The following is a 22,309-nucleotide window of genomic DNA, read 5'->3' as shown; positions in this document are numbered from 1 at the left end:
TTGCATTTCTACAGATGCTTAGTCACAGATGCATGAAAACTAGTGAACACATTCTCCCCACTCATACATCAAGTAAAGCTAGTATCTATTCTATCACTCCTTACAGTCACCATATAGGTGCTTTGAGAGTCTGTGCATCTCCAAGTCAGGGAACCCAAGGCTTATACACTGCATGCTGTTTGGAGGTAAGCATATAAATTCAGACAGACTACTGCTGATGATACACTACCAAGGCAAACAAATGGCACATTAGTATTGGGTTTAAGAATTCTGGTGTTAATGTTTGTGGGAATATTTATGAGAATGCAATTCGCTATGAATATTAGTAATATCACATGTTCCTCATAGTGGATGTAATGTGATTGGTTAAGCACACAGACCTGTGAGTTGGAGGCAGGTGCGCTTTAAACCTTTGTTAAACTATTCCTTTGTATTACACATCACTGGTTCTATATAAAATACTACTTTGGTTTCTGCACAAGAATATTTCCGCAACCAATGTAACATTGCTCGCTATGCATTCAACATTTGTTTCCTTTTCCTCTGATCTCATTACACACTTAACCGCATATCCACAAGCTGCTGGCAGATATAGAGAATAATCTATTTTAAAATGGTCCTTAATTGTACAATTTACATGGGGCTCTGCATTATTGTACACAGGGCCGGCTCCAGGGGTCTGAGCACCCTGTGCCGGCCCGGTACGCTGCGCCCTGTAATCGCGTGGCGAAGCCGTATGTGACCGAAATGGGAGGGTGTGGCCTCATTAACATAGGCCATGCCCCCTAAGTGACGTTAGTTGGAGGCATGCCCGCATGGCACGCCTCCAAATAACGTCAGGCTGGGGGTACAGCCCAGCCCTCCATCACTGGCTGGGCTTCCAACAGCCCTCTCCAGTCAGTGAATGGATGCCGGGCGATTCACACTCCAGGGGTCCAGCACAGCTGCGGCGGTGGGGGTCCCCAACCTCCTGATTTGACCACCCACAGGCCACTTCAGGTCACGGGTGGAACAGCGGGACCGTACTGTCCCGCTGAAATCGGGATGTTAGGGAGGGGGGCGCCCTCTATGGGCGGCGCCCCTGTTCGACCGCACTGGTCGAACACCCCTAGAGCTGGCCCTGATTGTACAGGCCAGCGGAAATGAGCTCTGCATGTTGCACTAGTAATCAGCATTTCAGTACAATTCTTTTAAATGACTCCAGTGTGCAGCACTTCTCTGATGTAGCTGCACCACATTGGCAGCATAAAATAAAGCATTCCTACTGAGGTTACTGGAGTCACACCATAGCTATATAGGACAGGGAAAAGTCTTACATATTGCAGGTGTGTGGGCAATCAAGGCCGGAGCGTTTCTTCCCACAAAGCTCACCACAACTATGAGGAATTTCATTTCTGTTCCATTCAGGGTTGTTTATTTTACCTATAAATACAGAAGGAATTATTATTGATAGTTGATCTAAGTAGCTAGCCTATTGTATTTTCTATGTACAAATAATGCAGTAGTCAAAACATATTACATCATACTTACCACAAAAGCAAGTGTATATGCTTGGTGCTCGAGGGGAGACATTTTGACAGGCAGGGCACCTCCAACCACTGTTTCCATCTGAAATGAACAGACAAGCAGATGTCTCTTTACATGCCATTGTAAATTACTATGTTTTTAGAAGTATAAAATCAAAATGTAACCTCGAATGTAAAACAACATACAGGGCATTGGGACACAATGTAAAGCCAGTACGGCCTGTATACATCATGTTACCAACAGAAAAAGGCAGTAACAATATTTTACAAGTAATTTACTAAATGGAAGCCTGAACTTGATGGTGGTGGAAAATGCTGTCACTGTGGTCATTCTAAAATATCTTATAAATTTTCAGATCTGGTGACTGAGAAGGTCATGGCATATGGATCTCAGTGTAGGAAACTAGATTAGCAAATAATAATCTACAATTGCCTCTTCCTTCTCCATGTAGCATACACAACAGGTTTATGATAAAAAAAACTGAACATTGCATACTGATATTCAAACTAAACGTAAATAGAATTTTTTCTTCTTAATAAGTTAAACGTATGTAGACATTTGTGCCCGAGCCAAAGCTTCAGTAGAATGTGCCATGATAGTTTCTGGTATAACCAATGATTGTACGAGTATTGTTCTTGAATACAAAGATTATATCAGTCTTGCAACAGATGCTTTTGAGGTTTCTTCACCTTTCTTCTTACTAAAACAAACTACGTTCTTAAGCTGGATACACTCTGCCCGATATGTTGTTTCCGGCTGAAAGAAAACATATCAGCCAGACAGTTCAGTGTGTACGGACAAGCTGCACGCTCCCGCGGTCGTTAGCAATATCTTCTGGTTGGGCGTGCTGCACGGCCAACTGGATATCATCACATGCGGCGCCGTGCAAAGTAATGAAGGACAGAATGAGGGATTGTTCCGTCCTTCATTACATTGCAATGATGTGTACCATGGATACGATATGTCAGCCAGTCGGCCGCCATATCATCCAGGTACACATCGCTTCAGTATGTACCCAGCTTAAAGGAAAAGGTACATCTGCAGATCACATCGGAACACAGCACATGCTATTCTCTGTGTCTACAACTGGCAGCCATTGGAACCATACATACAGCATCAGCTTGGAGCATATGCTGCAGCACCGTCATTTAGCAGCATAAAGCTACCATCTCATTGCTCTGTTTTTAGTCCTTAAGGTGATGGAGCGATCCAGCTGCCGGCACCAGGAAGGTGAATGGTACAGGTGAACGATGTATCGGGTGGTTGGGCGCCGGATAGTGCAGCGTGTACCACCCCGCCTGATATAAATCGTTTCACCGGATCATAAGGCATCGGATTGGCGGGTCGAGTAATGTGTACCAGATTACTAGTTCACAGTCGCTGGATACACTCACAGCAAATTATGCTGAATACGATTGAAACATTTATATCACCTAAACAACTACTACAGAATTAACAGAAGAGTAGAAGCATTATTAAACAACCATATGCAAGTTATAATTTTTATATTTATATTATATAGCTGCATTGGAGAGCTTATATAGTATATTGACAAATAATTTTTGGTGGGAATATAGTGTGATATCTTGGGGGTAATTAGCTCGGTAGATTGGGGTTAGTGGTGCAGTGATTAGGTGCAGAATTAGGAGTCCACACATGGCATTCCAGTAAAATAAAGGAAATGGTGCTTTACTTCAGCATAGTAATAGAAAATAACAAACCACCTAGCCCTCTCTTAGGGCACTAGCTCACTTCTTGAACCCTCTCTATCAAGGTGCAGCTAGTCTGCCAATAAAGTCTCTGCCTGCTTCTCTGCAGGTCTATTGCCGGCTCCAGCCTGGCTTGGCTGCCACAAACCTCTGTGCCTTCCCTGTATCCTCCAGGTATACAGTAAGGCCTGGCTTCCTCAGCCTGCAGCCCAGCTGCTTCAATGTCACACAGTCTGAGAGTTTGTGGTCCCCCCTTGCCTACTGCAAGGTCCAGACACAGGCCTCCTGGCCCCCAATGGCTCGCTTAGCTTCACTGGGCTCTCGGGCTGCCACAATCCCACATAGATTGGTCTGCCTTCTCATCAGCCCACACCTGAGCTCTATCCACAAGGCAGCCATTAGGCATCTTCCCACAATGCTTTTCTAGTCTGTGTGGGCGGATCTGTTGCTCACCAGTGCCACCTCTGGTGATACTGCCACAATAGTTACAGACTACTTGGGAGCATATTTCTGTCATTACTGACTGTTCCAAATCGATCACTATTCAGCTGTCTTGCCGTACTGTATACTGCTAGATGTGCAAATCAGAATGGGTATGTAATCCTGGCAGTCGGGATGCCTGCTGTCAATACACCGACAGCGGCATTCCAATGCTCAGGATCCCAACAAGGGTCGGGTAAGTATACCTACCCTCCCCCCTTCTTCCCCTAACCCTGTTTGTCCATCCTAACTCTAAACCTCCCCCCACCCTATCCTAAACCTCCCCGTTAGTGGCTAAACCTAACCCACACCCCGTGGGTACCTAACACTGCATCTTAGAACAACCTATGCCATGTAACCACAGTCCCCTGTATCTCACCAGTGTCACAATGATCTCCATTCCTGCTGCCCTACAGCTGGCTGAGGTCCGGCCACTGGCATGTGCTGGGAAGGTCAGGAGGATCATGAATGAGAGATTTGTATTGCAGCTACTGTAAGCATCATCAGCAGCTTGTCCCCGGAGCTAGGGCACCTGTGCGTATTTCCAGTCTCCCTACGCACCCGTCCCCAGCTGTCAAATATGGCAATGAGCAATGTCCTTTTTGCACAATGTACCCTGTAGGATCATCATGCTGGAGAGGGAGCACTTCACAGTGGAGTAGTGGCCGGAGGACAGGAGGATCATGGATGAGCGATTTGTATTGCAGCTATTGTAAGCATTTTCAGGAGCATGTTCCCGGGGCTGGGACACGTGCATATTTCCGCAGCCTCTATGCGCACCCCTCCCTCGCTGCCAAATATGGAGATGAACATTGTACTCTTTGCACAATGTACCCTGTATTTCCTTGACTTCCTATTGAGCTTCCTCACCATGGTGTCCCTTTCCAAGAACAGCGCCAACTTCCAGGGGAGGTGCCCCCTGTTCACCGAGGGCATGTGGGTGAGCGGGAACATCAAGCTGGAGAGGGAGCACTTCAAGTTGGAGAAGTGGTGGCCAGAGTCCGCCTGCAGGTTCAGGGATGAAGATTGCAATCAGATGGTTACTAACCACCAATGTTTTTGTTCAGATTGTAATCATTTAATTATTTGATTGTGGTGGTCCGATGACCATCAAATGGAAATCAAACAATGTTTTGTTTTTCTATTCCTTATAGCTATGCTTCCCCTGGCTCCTTCCTGGCTACTGTGTCTGCATCAGGGCACCTTCTTGGGTTTGTTTGAGGTGGTCTCTCACTCGCTGTCTGCCCTGCTCAGTCCTCGACTCCCTCCCCTCTCTAGGCTGCTGCTAAGCAACAGGGCACATTGCTAGCTCCGATTGGCTCAGTTCCGGTGCGGTCTTGCTGTTTCACCACCATGAGCAGCTCCTCTGGTGCAAGATTTCTTTTCTGCGACTGCTTCACTAAAATAGTCACTGCTCGGCTCCCTTTTGTCAGAGATGAATGGTTCATACAAATAAATAGTGAAAACCCCATCAAAATCAGTCCAGTGGTTCAAGAGATTAGCCCAAACAAACAGGCAGACCCCCTAAACTGGGAACTTTATTTTGTATATATAGAGATTCCAAATATAAAAGGTAGTTGGTGAGGTAGAAATGGTAAAAATTATCACTGCGCTTATGTGAAAAAGCAGCTCCGTGGTAGTGTAACAATTTAATATGGTAAAGAGACAGAGCACTGAATCCGGCACACGCATACCAGCCTGTGTATAAGCCAATGAAATTGCCATGCGAATCCACCTGGCCAGTGTCTGTTTATTGGCTGGCCAGCCACGCTTATGACAACCATAAAGCACAAAAAGAGAATCGGACTTCCTCCATTTGCTCGTGCATTTAACAAATTCTCAATGCACGGACCACATCCAGGGAAGCCTCACCTTGTGAGAGACTTGTGCCCTGAAATGCTGGAACTACTATTTCTTCATTAATATGAAATTTAGACACCACTTTCGGAAGGTAACCCTTCCTAGTACGTAGTACTGCTCTATCTTGATGAAATATCAAGAACGGCTCCCGGAATACAGTCTTTGCTGTTAGCCACTTGATGTCTATTGAATTTAAAGGCTCGAACGGAGGAGCCTGTAAAACCTTCAGAACTAGAGTCAAGTCCCACGGAACAACCGGGGAAACGAAGGGAGGCTGATTCCTCAACACCCCCTGAAAAAAGGTCTTTATATCCGGTCTCAGAGCAATTTTATGTTGGAACAGACTGAAAGAGCTGACACCTGTACCCTTAAAGAGGCCAGGTGTAGCCCTTTTCCAGACCGCTTTGAAGAAAATCCAGCACTCTTGATATCAGGAATTTATGTGGCTCATACCCTTTCAGTTCACACCACTGAAAGAAAGTATGCCAAACCCTATAATACATACGGGCTGAGGATGGTTTCCGTGCCTTCAGCATCGTCCATATAACAGACTCGGAAAACCCCTTTTCTCTCAAGACGGAGGCCTCAAGAGCCATGTCGTCAAAGATCCGGGTACCAGCAGGGACCCTGTAGCAACAGATCCAGTCTCAATGGCAGAGGCCATGGAGTGTCTATGGAGAGACTGTAGATCTGTGAACCAGTGCAGTCTCGGCCACGCCGGAGCTATTAATATGACGGTGCTGCCCTCTTGCTTGATCTTTCTGACCACTCTGGGCAAAAGAGCAAATGGGGGGAAACAGATTTACCAGCTTGTAATGCCACTTTACTGTCAGTGCGTCTACAAACTCGGCTCTCGGATCTCTTGTCCAGGATCCGTACCTGGGAACCTTGTTGTTCCTTCTTGATGTCATCAGATCTATTTCTGGTAGACCCCACCTGTCCACAAGGTGCCGAAAAACCTGTGGATGTAGGGCCCATTCCCCTGCATTTATCTCTTGCCGACTGAGAAAATCGGCCTCCCAATTCAGGATTCCTGGAATGAACACGCCCAATATCGTGGGCAGAGGAGTCTCTGCCCATACCAGGATTCTTGATACCTCGTGCCCCCTTGATGATTTAGGTAGGCGACTGTGGTGCGATTGTCCGACTGTATCTGCACCGACCTGCCCTTTAAGATTTCCTGAGCCTGCACTAAAGCTTTGAATATAGCTCTTCGTTGCAGGATATTTATCGGTAGCCGGCTTTCCGTCACTGACCACTTTCCTTGGAAAGTGTGTGACCCCGTCATCGCCCCCCAACCTTGAAGACTGGCGTCGGTTTTGACTAATGTCCAATCCGACACCCAAAAGGGGCGACCCTGCCTGAGATGCTTTGTCTGCAACCACCAGGTCAAGGACAACCGTACCTCTGGAGAGAGATGCAGCAGCTGGGACCTGATCGTGCGATAATCCTTGTTCCAGCGAGACAGAATGAATTGCTGCATTGGTCTGGAGTGGAATTGAGCGTATTCCACCATCCTGAAGGTGGCCGCCATCGACCCCAGGACCTGCATGGCTACTAGAACGGATATTTGCCTGTTGCGAAGCAACCTGCGTATTCGTGATTGTAGAGCAAGGATCTTCTCCTCCTGCAGATATATTCTCTGCACCACGGAGTTCAATCTCGCTCCCAAATGACACATCTGTTGTACCGGACAGGGTACCAATTTTTGCCAGTTTATGATCCAGCCGTGACTGTACATACATGATACTGTCAGCCTCAAATGATCCTGTAACTGCTGTGGGGACTGCCCCAGCAACAGGAGGTCGTCCAAGTAAGGCAAAATCCTGACGCCTTGGCGCCTGAGGCATGCCATCATCACTGCCATCACCTTGGTGAATACCCGAGGGGCTGTGGACAGGCCAAACGGCAGGGCCTGGAACTGAAAATGTTCCTCCCCTACTGCAAAATGATGAAATTTTTGATGAGCCTGTGTGATTGGGATGTGAAGGTAGGCATCTTGTATGTCTAGGGACACCATATATTCCCCCTGTTCCATTGCCAACACAATCGATCGCAATGTTTCCATCCTGAACCCGGGGGCTCGAGCAAATTTGTTGAGCTCTCTCAGATTTAGAATAGGCCGGTATGACCCATTTGGTTTCAGAACCAAGAACAGATTGGAGTAAAACCCCTCTCTGAACTGGTTCTCTGGCACCGGAATCACTACTTCAGAAGGCTATTCTTGCCTTACTAGCATCAGAAGGGCCAAAGCTCTTTCTGAACCCACCTGCGGGTTTACACAAAAGAACCTTTGAGGAGGAGTCCTCCAAAAAGTCAGGGCGTAACCTCGGGAAACAACTCCCACACAAAGGCATCCTCCGTCGTGAGGTGCCAGGGCTCTGAGAACCGAAGCAGTCGGCCCCCCACCCTGGGATCCCCCAGGGGGAGGCCAGTCCCATCAGGCCACTGGTTTATCCTGGACCCTAGATCCCGGAACTTTGTTCTGCCAGGGCTTCCTGGGTCCTGCCTTTCTTGGTGGAAATCTCGCTGAGGGCTGACCCTTAGCCTTGCCCTGTGGCCGAAACTCCCGAAAGGACGCCCTCCTCAATTTAGACGAGGTTGCTGATGGTAAAACTGCCGTCTTTGAGGCTGCCATGGAGGATACAATTTTGTCCAGTTCTGGACCAAAGAGCACACCTCCTGTGAATGGAAGGAATTCTATGGCTTTTTTGGACCCGACATCTGCCCTCCAATCCTTCAACCAGAGGATCCTACGTGCCACCACGTACTCAGATGAAACTTTAGAGGAAAGGATCCCTGCATCCAAGGCGGCACCACCCAAATAAGAGGCCCCTTTTCTAATAAAGGAGATAACATCCAGTTGCTCCTTAGAGGCATCTGGTAAAGACTCCGTTAGAGTTTTGGCCCACTCCTCAATAGCTCTTGCTACACAGGCAGTGGCCATAGCTGGGCGAGTGGCCGTTCCTGCCAGCGAAAAAATTGATTTGAGACAAGACTCCAGTCTCCTATCCGTGGTTTCCTTCAGCGAAACTGCTGGGATTAGCAAAGTGGTACGTTTAATCAGCTGTGCCACATGCGCATCAACTGATGGTGGATTCTCCCACTTGGCACAGTCCTCTGCTGGAAAAGGATATAGAAGCGCCATTTTTTTAGAAGAATGGCTTATCTTATCCGGACGGACCCAGGCTTCCTCCATAAGTTCTGATAAATGTTCAGATTTTGGGAATTCTGCCTTAACCACTTTTTGGCGCTTGAACAGAGGGGGCTTTCCTAAGCGGAAGATCCCCTTCCTCGATATTTAACACCGATTTTACAGCCCTTATCAGAAAAGGGACATCGGCTACTGGGAAATGATCATCACTCTCCTCAGAGCTAGACTCCTGCGAAAAGTCCTGTGCCTGTTCCTCCTCGGAGGAGGCACTCGAGTACTCACCCATGTAAGGCTGTACATGGCGCCTAGATTTGGCTTGACAGCCTGAGGCTGAAAAACCCCTGAGGATGATGCCATAACCTTACCAGCACCAGGGTCCATCCAAGGCGGCCACATCATGGGCATAGGATGCATCTGCTGAGGCAAACCCCAAACCGGTGGTACCGGAGAAGCCAGCCGTTCCGCCACCTGAGCCATAACCTGAGAAAATGATGTCCAAGGAGGCTCAGGGCTTGAAACAGGCAAACTTAATTGGTGTGGTGGCTGTCTGAAACAGTTCCCACAAAGCCCATTTTGTAGAAAGTCCTGTGGGGACAAACCTGCCTTGCAGGCTACACAGGATATCAGCAACGGGGCTCCAGCCACCTGACCCTCAGACTCCTTAGACATAACACTATGCCACTGGTTCTGAGTGTATATGTGCTGCTTTCTACTCTCAACCCACACACCTGTAGCAAGGGAAGGGGAGAGACAGTGACAGTATACAGGAATTACAGTTCTTTTACAGAAGAAACAGTAATCATAAACAACAATCATATGTCATGCATAAATACTATGCGAGCCATATGCATATAAGCTCTCACTACCATAATCAGCCTCAGCTTAGGTAGGATAGAGCCCTGTAAAAACCTAGACCAGCAGTAGGCAAGGTATACAGGGAGACTGCCCAGCGTCCCTCTTGTAGGAGCAGCGTTCAGAGAGCAACTGACATACACTCTGGCTGCCCTATATGGAGGCTGGGAGGAACAATCCACAATCAACTGTGCCAGAGGACTGAACTAGCGTGTGGATTGGGGGAGGGGCCGCCGGGGAAGCGTACCTCCACCTATGCTGCTTGGACCTGCCCGGTAAACTGACCTGGCCGCCGCCCCGGCTGGTCAGGAACATCAAATCCCGGCGGTCTAGGCTAGGAGAACAAGCCGTATGCCTCCTCACTGCAGTGCGCCTCCGGCCAGTCTCACCGTCTGAGGCGGACCGCCACGTGGTCCCGCCGTCAGCAGCCGCCGCAACCACCTGCTTACCTGCCATCCCCTTGATCCGGTTGCGGTCCAGGGCCAGAAAGCCCCTGCCAAATCCCCTGCCAAGGACCTGCCGAGGCTAGTGGTGCGGCGCCGGAGGAGGTAGTTGCAGCGCGTGGCCGGTGCGCCTCCAATCAGGACAGCTCAGACCACCCGCTGAGATAGAGAGTAAAACTCTGGCTACCTGAGGCAGGAGGTTGGGTATATGAGGAGGAAACCCGGTGCATCCTGGGAGCAGAGAGCTCGTTTGTACTAACTGTTTGGTGATCGGGATTCATACCCCAACGTAATGGCTGTGGACCCCATAGAAGAAAGAAATAATAAAAACAAATGACTAAAAGGACGTAATGTTTATAGCCTTTTGTGAGGTATTTGCGGTTCGGTTCCGGTGTGCTTCTAAGAAGGATTCCAATGTTGTACCTGATGGGGATGAACATCTGTTTGGACACTAACTAGCTGTCCCTAATTCCTACCTTCAGATGCTGAGTCTTCTCCTGGCTGGTTTCCTCTGCACCCGTGCGAGCACTTCCAGCACGGTGTTCTCTGAACTTACAGTTCCCGCTTTGACGCTGACCAGTGTCAAAGCGGGAACCGCAAATACCTCACAAAAGGCTATACACATTAAGTCCTTTTAGTCATTTGTTTTTATTATTTTTATTTATGGCATTGCACAATTAAATTTTGCTACATGTAGCACTCTGTCTCTTTACCATATTAAGTTGGTGAGTTAGACAGTCCAAAACGGGAAACATTTGTACTGAAAGAGTTAATTGAATCTTGTAAGTCTTAAGAATTGTTGATGTGCCAGGTGAATTGGTACATGAAGGTAGGCATCTCTGAGATCCACTCAGGTTAATACATTTTATATTTATATTCAGGATGGTCCTTACCAACTCCATTTTGAACTTTATGGTGTTGATGTATAAATTGAGCTACCCTAGATCTAGAATAATTCAAAAGCCTCCTCTGTTTTACTCCACAATTAATATCGTGGAATGTAATTGTGTTCCTGTTTGGGTTTCTGGCAGTGTGCAAATTACATTTCTTTTGACCACCATTTTTAAATTTTCTTTCATGGCTGTTTCTCCTTCCCTAAATCCTGGGCTTGAAGAACTTCGAGAATCGTAGGTCCAAGAATTCTAACAAATTCCTTTCAGGGGCAAATTCTAACAAATTTGCCTCTGAAAATATTTCTTACTAGCTGCTGCTGGCAACTTCACCCACGATAAAATCGCTTCTGCCAGCATTTTTTTCATTTGAAGTGTTATACAGTAGTTGTTTTGAATTGCATAGGGGTCCTGTCACGGGAGTGGCCCATGTGACCAGCAGCACAATACAGATTGGTGGCAGCAGCACCTTCACCCACCACTCACACCAATGTCACTGTGTGCCCTGTGCACAGACTGTGTAGCCTATCCTATTCAATAGGTCTAGACATTTTGTTTTGCTATTGATCAGCTTTAATTTGACGAACAGATATGAAACAAAGGGCCTGATTCAGAGCCGGACGCTATTTGCGCTCACTCGTTCAGAAAATAGGGGTGGCTATTCAAATGAACCTTTCGCTCTTTGCGGTCTGTTCACGCCTCTGTCTGAACGAGCGAACAAAACTTGCGGTCGTTTTTTGAAAAAATACGCCCCCTGGCCACTCGCATCCTACGTCATGTCCGCTATTTATTAGATTAATCGAGTACATCGACCAGGGTATGAACTGCTCGCTATTCTTGTGGTTGGTTTTTGCTACCACAATTTTGCGAGCAGTTCTGGCTATAAAATAACCCAGTGACGTGGTCAATGACGCTGCTGTATTAATTATGCACACCCTTAAAACGGCCGTATTGACCTTTAAGCACGCCTGCGTTCGGATCTCCACTCCCCGTTTTCAAGCACCTTCCCCTGTTACCACCCACATACGCCTCCTCCTGTCACTCAAAATAGCAGGCATTCGCTATTTAGCGAACAAACGATTTTCGGCCGCACTGACTGGTTCGCGCATGCGTATTACGATCCGTACGCATGCGCAGTTGGGCAAACATTGCTCGGAGCGAACGAGCGGCCGCTTACGAGCGGCTCTGAATCAGGCCCAAAGTGCAAATTATTTCTAGAAGTGATCACTACAAAATGATGCAATTTTCATAAAAATCGGTTCTGCCTCTTGAAAGCTTTGAAATGAAAACACCCAACCTCTGATTGAAAAGGGAGCAACACAAGTTTATTTTTAAACTGGCATCCGTATTCACTGCATATATCTGAGCTCATGCTTTTCCCCTCTTCCAGTATCTCTCCACCTCCCCCTCCCCTCTCTGTTGACATCACCCTCTCTTCTGTCTCCTATGTCCACTGTCATGGTATCATCCTCAATTCCACCCTCTCTTTCTCTCGCTACAGTCAGGCCATCTCTCAGTCTGCTGATTCCACCTTCATAACATCTCTAGGATTCCCCCCCAACCCCCGATTCCACAAAAATAAGAGTTATGGTATAACATACCTTTGTTAACTCTCTTTCTTCGAGGTCCATGGGGTCCACAGCTGATACGTTGGGGTATAAATCCCGGAAACCAAACAGTTAAAACAAACAAGCTCTCTGCTCCCAGGATGCACCGGGTCTCTCCCTAATATACCCGCCTCCGGTCTCATTTAGCCAGTTCGTTACCAAGCTCAAGCAGGCGAAGACAAAACAAGGATAAAAAAAAAAAAAGAAGAAAACCCATACTCACTAGTCCAGACTCTCAAGAGAGGTGCATCAGGGTGGGTGTTCTGTTGACCCCATGAACCTCGAAGAAAAAGTTAACAAAAGGTATGTTATACCATAACTCTTATTTTCTTCTTCGGGGTCCATAGGGTCCACAGCTGATACGTTGGGGATATCCCAAAGCACTAACCCTATGGGCGGGGACGCTCCCGAGTCTCAGTAGAGAGGAGAATCCTATGCCCGAAGGAGGCATCTTGAGAGGCAAAGGTGTCAAAACAATAAAATTTGACAAAAGTATGGATGGAAGACCAGGTGGCTGCCCTGCATAATTGTTCAGCAGAGGCCCTACCGGTCGGGTAGAATGTGCTGTTACGGAGTCCGGCACCTGCAGGCCAGTCTGTGTATAAGCTTGAGAGATTGTCATGCGAATCCACTTGGCCAGCATCTGTTTATTGGCTGGCCAGCTACGCTTATGACAACCATAAAGCACAAAAAGGGAATCAGACTTCCTCCATTTGCTAGTGCGTTTTACATAAATTCGCAATGCACGGACAATATCTAGGGAAGCCTCCTACACCGAGAGACTTGCATCCTGAAAAGCTGGGACCACTATCTCTTCATTTATATGGAATTTAGATACCACTTTTGGAAGGTAATCCTGCCTAGTACGCAGTACTGCTCTATCTTGATGAAATACCAAAAAGGGAGCGCGGACAGAGAGCGCAGCCAGATCCGATACTCTGCGTGCAGATGCCATAGCCAGAAGAAATACTGTTTTTGCTGTTAACCACTTAAACTCTGTTGAATTTAAGGGCTCAAACGGTGGAGCCTGTAAGGCCCTGAGAACTATCGTCAAATCCCACAGAACTACAGGGGGAACGAAGGGAGGTTGATATAACGTCCTTATATCTGGCATTAGGGCGATCTTCTGTTGGAACCAGATTGAAAGGGCTGAAACTTGTACCCTCAACGAGGCCAGACGGAGCCCCTTTTCCAGTCCGCTTTGAAGAAATCAAGCACTCTAGACACCCGAAAACTTTCCGGGTCATATTCCCTCAGGGCCTGATTCAGAGCTGGACGCTCTGACAGAGCGCTTGTTCTGAATCAGGGCCGGCCCTCTGGTTTTTTTTGAGCGGCCTCCTGGCCGCTCGCATTGCTGTGGAGCTATAGCGTGCGGCCATGATGATGGTCGCGATGGTCAAGACCATCGCGACCATCCAGCTTGCGACGAGACCCTTGTGGTAGGGTCTCGTTGCCGCAAGCCCAAGAGTGCTTTCGGCTCTAACAGAGCCGAAAGCACTCCCACTGACATCACTTGTGATGTCAGTGGGGCCGGCCCCAGACGGTAGGCATTCCCATGAGAACGCCTCCGTCTGGGCAGCCACTCCCCCGGCCCGCCCACCAAAGGGGGCGTGCTGTCACTCAACATCGACAGCACGCCCCCTTTGGTACGAGACCCGGAGCAACAGTTTGCCCGTCGCTATCCGGGTCTCGCGCATGCGCACTGGGCCACCATCGACCCGCTTGCGAGCGCATAGCGCTCACGAGCGGGTCTGAATCAGGCCCTCAGTTCACACCACTGAAAGAATGCATGCCAAATTCTATAGTAAATACGAGCAGAGGACGGCTTACGTGCCTTCAGCATCGTCTGTATCACAGCCTCAGAAAACTTTTTCTTCCTCAAGACCGAGGCCTCAAGAGCCATGCCGTCAAAGATAACCGATGAAGATCCGGGTACCAGCAAGGACCCTGTACTAACAGATCCGGTCTCAATGGAAGGGACCATGGAGTATCCACGGAGAGAGACTGTAGGTTGGTGAACCAATGACGTCTCGGCCATGCTGGAGCTATTAATATCACCGTACTGCCCTCTTGCTTGATCTTTCTGACGATTCTGGGGAGAAGAGCAAACGGGGGAAACAGATATGCTAGCCTGTACCGCCATCTTACAGTCAGTGCATCTACAAACTTGGCTCTTGAATCCCTTGTCCAAGATCCGTACCTGGGAACCTTGTTGTTCCCTCTTGATGCCATGAGGTCTATCTCTGGTAGACCCCATTTGTCCACCAGTTTTTGAAAAACTTGTGGATGCAGGGCCCATTCTCCTGCACTTATCTCCTGCCAACTGAGAAAATCCGCCTCCCAGTTCAGGACTCCCGGAATAAACACGGCAGATATTGTGGGGAGGTGATGCTCTGCCCACACCACGACCCTTGACACTTCTGTCAAGGCAGCACGACTCCTTGTGCCTCCTTGATGATTTAGGTAGGCTACCGCGGTGCGATTGTCGGACTGTATTTGCACAGGTCTGCCCTTCAAAAATTCCTGAGCCTGAACTAAAGCTTTGAGTATTGCTCTTAGTTAGGATATTTATGGGTAGCTGGCTTTCCGCCTCTATCCACCTTCCTTGGAAGACGTGTGATCCCGTCATCGCCCCCCAGCCCCGAAGACTGGCATCAGTCATGAGTAATGTCCAATCCGACACCCAAAAGGGACGGCCCTGTCTGAGATGCCTTGTCTGTAACCTCCACAACAGGGATAATCGTACTTCTGGAGAGAGACGTAGTATCTGGGACTTGATCATGCGGTAATCCTTGTTCCAGCGTGACAGGATTAACTGCTCAAGTGGTCTGGAGTGAAACTGAGCGTACTCCACCATACTGAATGTGGACACCATTGACCCCAGCACCTGCATAGCTGACTGAACAGATATTTGTCTGTTGTGAAGCAATCTGCGTATCCGCAATTGCAGAGCAAGAATCTTCTCCTCTGACAGATATATCCTCTGCGCTAAGGAGTCCAATCTTGCCCCTAAGTGACACATCTGCTGTACTGGAAGGGGTGATGATTTCTTCCAGTTTATAATCCAGCCGTGACTGTACAGACAGGACACCATCAGTCCCAAATGATCCTGTAACTGCTGTGGAGGACTGACCTAGCAATAGGAGATCGTCCAAGTATGGCAAAATTCTGACACCCTGGCGTCTGAGGCATGCCATCATTACTGCCATCACCTTGGTGAACACCCGGGGAGCCGTGGACAGGCCAAATGGTAGGGCCTGAAACTGAAAATGCTCTCCCCCTACAGCAAACCGAAGAAATTGTTGATGGGTCCGTGTGATTGGTATGTGGAGGTAGGCATCCTGTATATCCAAGGACACCATATAGTACCAAGGGCACCATATGTTCCATGACCAACACAATTGACCGTAATGTTTCCATACGGAACCCGGGGGCTCGAACAAATTTGTTGAGCCCTTTCAAATTTAGAATGGGCTGGTATGACCCATTTGGTTTCTGAATCAAGAATAGGTCGGAGTAAAACCCCTCCCGTAATTGATTCCCCAAGCGGTGGCCATAGCTGGACGAGTGGCTGTTCCTGAAAGAGAAAAAATTGATTTAAGGCAACCCTCCAGTCTTCTATCCGTGGCTTCCTTCAGTGAGACCGCCGCTGCATGCGCATCAAGAGAAGGTGGAGTCTCCCATTTCGCACATTCTTCTGATGGAAAATGGTACAACAGTGCCACTCTTTTGGAGGGTTGTATTTTCTTATCCGGACAGACCCATGCTTCCCCATAAGTTCTGACTTAGGGAACTCTGCCTTAACCACTTTCTGGAGTTTAAACAGAGGTGCTTTCCTATGTGGAGGATCCCCTTCCTCAATATTTAACACTGACTTGACCGCCCTGATCAAAAAATGGACATCGGCCACCGGAAAGTGATCTTCACCCTCTTCGGAGCTAGACTCCTGAGAGGAATCTTGTGCCTACTCCTCCTCAGAGGATGTACTAGAATACCCACCAGTATGGGAGGCCGAACTAGACTTTGTCTGTTTTGGTTTGGTGGCCTGTGGCGGTTGAAAAACCCCGAATATGACGCCATACCTCTACCAGAACCAAAAGGTCCATCCAGGATGGAAACAGAGGGCATAACCATAGGGGGATGCATCTGCTGAGGAAAACCCCAAACCGGGGGTGCAGGGGCAGCCAAACTCTCCGCCACCTGGGCCATAACCTGGGAAAAGGAAGCCCCGTAATGGGTAAACTTGACTGATGTGGTGACTGCCTAAAAAAGTTCCCAGATAGTCCATTTTGTACAAAATCCTGTGAGAATAAACCTGCTCTGCAGGCTACACAGGATATCAGCAAAGGGGCACTTACCCCCTGACCCTCAGATTCCTTTGACATATTAACTAATCATGCCAAGGTTCCGAGAGCACATGTGCTGATCTCTACCCCCAACCCACACACCTGCAGCTGAGGGATGAGGGGAAAATACAACAGTGAAAGGTTAAAGGACTGACAATTATTCAAAAAAGACAGTACTCAACAAACATCAATCACATGCAATACATAAACACTCTGCGAGCAATATGCAATTCTTTGCTCTTGCTACTACAATTTAGCCCTAGGCATAGTAGGATAGAGCTCTGTAAAAACCTGTCCAGCAGTAGGAGAGGTATATAGGGAGACTGTCCAGCCTCCAAGCGAGCAGCATGTGAGAGCACCTGTAAAGTGTATCTGGCTTGCTCATATAGGAGAGGCTGGGTGGGACAACCCACAACACTGAGACAGTGACTGGCTAGCGTGTGGATTGGGGGAGGGGCAGTCAGGGAAAGCGAACCTCCCCTATGCTGCTTGGACCTGCCCGGTAAACTGACATGGCCTCCGCCAAACAACCCCCGGCTTGTCAGGAGCTAGTCATATCCCGGCGGTCTAGTGTAGGAGACAAGCTGTATGTCCTCCCGACTGCAGCTGACCTCCGTGCAGTCCCTCTGCCGAAGGCCGGAGCGCCATGAGGGCTCGGCGTCAGCGGGCAACGAAAACCCCCCTTACCTGTCATCCCCTTGATCCGGATGCAGTCCAGGGCTCAGAGCCCCTGCCGAAGACACTAACAGCGTTGCGGCGCCGGAGGGGGTAGCTGCAGCAGGTGGCCGGTCCGTCTCCAGTCAGATGCAAGGCTGCCTCCATGACAGCTCAGACCACCCACCGGATGGAGAGGTAACTCTCTCTTTTTTTCTTTACGTTACTCATCTGCGGGACTGCTCCTGCAGTCCCCACTGTCTTTGTGGTGAAACCACCAAAAGGAAATAACTGGCTACCTGAGGCCAGAGGCGGGGTATATGAGTGAGAGACCCGATGCATCCTGGGAGCAGAAAGCTCGTTTGTTTTAACTGTTTGGTGACCGGGATTTATACCCCAACGTATCAGCTGTGGACCCCATGGACCCCGAAGAAGAAAACCCTTATCCATGCACTTATCTCCCGTCTTAACTACATGACTAGTTACCATCTCCTTTCTGGCATCCCTATATGACACTTCTCCACTCTCCAATATATTATTACAACTAGTGCTCATCTTATCGTCCTCTGCATCTGCCTCCCCTCTCAGCAACCTATTTCAATGGCTATCTATGCACCTCAGAACCCAGTTCAAATTACTCACCCTTACTAATAAAGACTTTTATCACTCCTATAAACTACCTACATATCCAACCTCAACTCTATCCACATTCCTACCTAACCTCTACGCTTCTCCTCAGACCACTGCCAACTCTACCCTGGTCACTTCCTCCCATGATGGTCAGCAAGATCTCTCTCGTTTGACCCCCCTTCTATGGAAGGATCACACTCGCCAAATGCATTCTTCCTAGCTTTAATAGTTCCCATAAGACACCTTTTTAGTATAGCCTACCAGCCCACCTTTTACAGATAGAGAATTCCATGTTCAATGTAAACAAACTTTGTTTGATTGACAAAATTAGGAGAGGCACACACTCTGGCCATGAGAATATAGTGTAGCTAGTTTGCTAGAGAATTTACTGAGGACCGGTAGGGGTCGGCAGAGCAAAAAAAAAAAAAAAAAAGGGATACTTCTCCATGGGAGCCTGTTCACTTTATCCATAAAGGAGGTTATTAGCATGCAAGACCGACAGATATAGGTCATGGAGCCCCTGTGGACCCTCCAACTGTTTACCCACCTCTTACAGATTGTAAGCTCTTGGAAAGGGCTCTCTTCTCCTTGCACTCTTTACCACCACAGCTTCTTATCTTTCGTCTCTACCTGTTAGAGACTCAGACCGTGTCTGCTAGTCCATATATACGTTAATGTTGTGACTTCTCCAGCAACTTACCACTACCATCACATAATTGAATGTGTTTGCATCTTCCAGGGGAATAGCGGTTTTCTTGAACAGTCCAGCTATTGCTGTATCCACTTCTGGAAGTGTGTCCCAGAGTTTAGTCTCTTCAGTAGAGATGGGGTACATACGAATTAGCCTGTTAATGCTGAGGAGTCCATGGTCTTGGGTGTTCCACTCTAAAGCTAGATACACACTATATGATTATCTGTCACAATCTGGCCGGCTGGAACTAAAATCTGGTAAATGCGTGGAAGCAAATGACAAATCGACCATTTGTTCACAAAGACAGGAAAACACACACAAATATTTTTTCCAACCAGCCAGATTGTACAGATAATCTTTATAGTGTGTATAGCAGTTATTCCCAACCCCGGTCCTCAAGGCACACCAACAGTCCTGGTTTTAGTGATATCCATGCTTAAGCACAGATGGTTAAATCAAAATAACTGAGGTACTAATAAGTCATCTGTGCTCAAGTATGGCTATCCTTAAAACCTGGACTGTTAGTGTGCCTTGAGGATGTTGGTTGGGAACCCCTGGTGTATAGCTTTACTCAATGATCCCTTTAATAACTCTTATGGTACAATACTGGGGACTTTTCCTTCGACAACTGAAACAATGCGTCCGGTACGAATTTCTTTTGACTCATCACTATCCATTATTTTATTGACATCTCTCAACAAATCGCCTATATATCCACATTAAAATTGTACTCTTCTGAGTCTGAACCCTCAGACAATTCAGTTGCATTAGATTCCACATGCTACACACCTGATTCCCCTTCTTCAGAGTCAACGCTGACTAATGACCATGATCTTTTGAATTGCAATTGATCCATATCGTTTTTAGTAGCAAAAGGTATTAGCACATGCTATTTTCATTTAATAAGCTTCAGTGTGTGAGGGTGACTGCCTCTGCTCATTAGCACTGCAATTAGAGCAACATTTCATTTTCAGGGAACTTCTGGTGCCAAATTGCACAATTAAAGGTTTTTAACTTCTTTTCAGATTTTTCAGCTGACTCATGGGTCATTGCATTAGTCTCAGACCTATATAAATGCCAAAAAAAACCAAAAACGTAATATAGTGCCTGGGGCTCAGCCTGTCCCTGTTTGGGTCTGTTTCCACTCCATAGTACTTAAGGCTGAGGAGATTTGCAAGAGCTGCTGCAGACTGAATACAAAGCAGTCGGAACGTAGAACTCCAAGTTGCCAGTTTCTGCTTGTGGAATACATTTTAGCAGTCAAAACGAGCACTCCCAGCATCCTCTGTACAAGTGTGACATTATCATGCTCAGATCCACAATGCAGAGAGAAGTAAAAAGCCCTTTTTTTCTAGCAGTAACAAAGCATAGGATGCAAGATCCGAGCAGAGGCATCACTTTTACACAAGGCAAGTACTGTTACATCCCTCCCCGTTTAGTACTCCCGAAAGTACTCACACACAAGCATCAGGAGACAAATCTATCCAGTCTAAACTGCTCCTGGTAACACACTCCAGGAAACAGGTATGCGAAAATTAAATAAAAAAAAAAAACCCACACCTGTGGCAATAAATACCCTCCTGACGTTTTTTTTCCCTGTACTAGCTCTAAAGGAGGGTAAAGGTGTGTACACGGTACAATATCTATGAACGATAAATCGTTAATTTTTATGCAGTGAACAACCAACGATGCGCGTTCCCGCATGAACGATAACGATATCTATGATCGTTCGTAAATGCAGGCCAATCTTGGACAATATCGTCAACTTTGCCTGTTCAGAGATGTGGCAGGTTGACTTCACTGAAAGACCTTTGAAAGGTATCTTTCAAGTCGTTGCTGGGTACACACGGAACGATCTGTACCTCCATTAGTGTAAACCAATTCTGTATGCTGCCAAAGGAAGATGGGGAAACCAGCACTCTGGGCTGAAAATGTCTCTAATATTATGCCACATATGCACTTCTCCATTTGTGGAGACTATGAAGAAAGATAAGTAATCGGACCGTATAAGCTTCCTCTACTGCCCTTTACACCATGGAACTGGCAAACATACGCTGCCGGACATGAGAAAAGGTTTATGCTCTACAACCAAACTACAGTAAAGGCGGGTATCTACTACCCAGCAATGAAAAGACTGAACGATAACGATATCGTTATTGTTCAGTCGTTTACTATGCCCACACTGAACGATATATCATTCAGTGTGGGCACCCTCCCTCATCCCAGAACATGGTCAACCTGACTATATCGTCAGGTTGACTAGCATGTTCGGGCAATGATCGATGCCGGCAACGACCAGCATGAACGTGCATCGCTGGTCGTTGCCGACATTTTGCTGCCCAATTTGTGCTCAATTAACGAGCGATTGAATGATATCGATGTCGTTATCGTTCAATAGGTCTGTGTAACTGGGTAGTGGATATGCACCTTAAGATACTCTGATCTGTATTGTACAGTCAGACCATTTTTTTTTAAATGTATTTTTAAGTGAAACTGGCAGTTCCCATATAACCCGTTTTGTAATGATTTTTAAGTTAATGCACAGATAACAGAAGTACATACTCCAAGCATGTGTTATCAGTTGCCCTTTGCTTTAAGGTTTTTAACTAGAAGTTTCCCCCTTGACAACATTTTAGTCTCCCTTGCTCATGAAACATTAGTAAGTTGAGCTGGCTTGGTCACTGAAGCATACGCGTTTGCACATAGGGGAGATGCGATTGTGATGGACCATGAGGCTATTATGCTGGGAATAAGGTGTTTTGGGACTTTGGTGAATGTGAGGCAGCTAAATTAAGCACAGGCTGCAAATAGGGACAAAAAGACAGAGGACCAGGAGGCAGTTATGCTATGCAGAGCTGTATATTGTGAGTATGGCAATGTCTGAAAAATCAGTTATTATTATTACTAAACTTTATTTATAGGGCACCACAAGTGGTCCGCAGGGTCGTACAGAGGGCAAAAACAATAATAATACAGTACAAGGTATAACAGTAAAGTACAATACAGTAGACATGTAACAAATAGCACTACAACTATACAGCCACTGATGCAAGGGTGCAATGGAAATATTCAGCATGAGCTGAAACCAGTACCTTGTAGCGTTGGCACAGATAACTATGCTAGGCTTTCTGTAGTAACAAAAACAACGGAAGACGAGTCCAGGGTCAGAGCCCAAGGAGGAGGTGTAGAGTGCAGCTGGTGTGCAAGAAATGTAAGTAATGAGAACAGGTTCAAGGATGAAGTGCTAAGCTAGGTACACACTTAATGCTGTGTGTACCCAGCGATGCAACGAACGACCGCTCCACCGACAGGTCAATATATCGGGCAGGCGGTACACATTACACGATCCAGTGCCCGACATGTTTGCACCACTGCATGGGGTCGTCAGTCGCATTGTCAGATTAAGATGCATGTAGGGCCGACCTGACTATGTCACTGACGACCAAACGGGAGCGCACTTGGTCGT

At 47.4% G+C, this 22,309-nt stretch overlaps 1 protein-coding gene across 1 annotated transcript in view; it reads right to left on the bottom strand.

Moving 5' to 3' along the window:
* The window catches only part of NFX1 (nuclear transcription factor, X-box binding 1), a 107,122-nt gene that overhangs the window by 56,115 nt on the left and 28,698 nt on the right, over positions 1 to 22,309 (bottom strand). Inside the window, exons 4-5 of the mRNA XM_088476297.1 lie at positions 1,531 to 1,608; positions 1,317 to 1,422 (exon numbers count right to left, since the gene is read on the bottom strand). Coding sequence (XP_088332423.1) covers positions 1,317 to 1,422; positions 1,531 to 1,608 — 184 coding nt within the window. The remainder of the gene's footprint in view (positions 1 to 1,316; positions 1,423 to 1,530; positions 1,609 to 22,309) is intronic.

This window comes from Taudactylus pleione, unplaced genomic scaffold (genome assembly GCF_031769625.1).
Source record: "Taudactylus pleione unplaced genomic scaffold, aTauple2 ptg000186l, whole genome shotgun sequence".
Taxonomy (NCBI): Eukaryota; Metazoa; Chordata; class Amphibia; order Anura; family Myobatrachidae; genus Taudactylus; species Taudactylus pleione.
The sequence above is the reverse complement of the archived record's forward strand: the minus strand, read 5'-3'. Positions and strand labels throughout refer to the sequence as shown.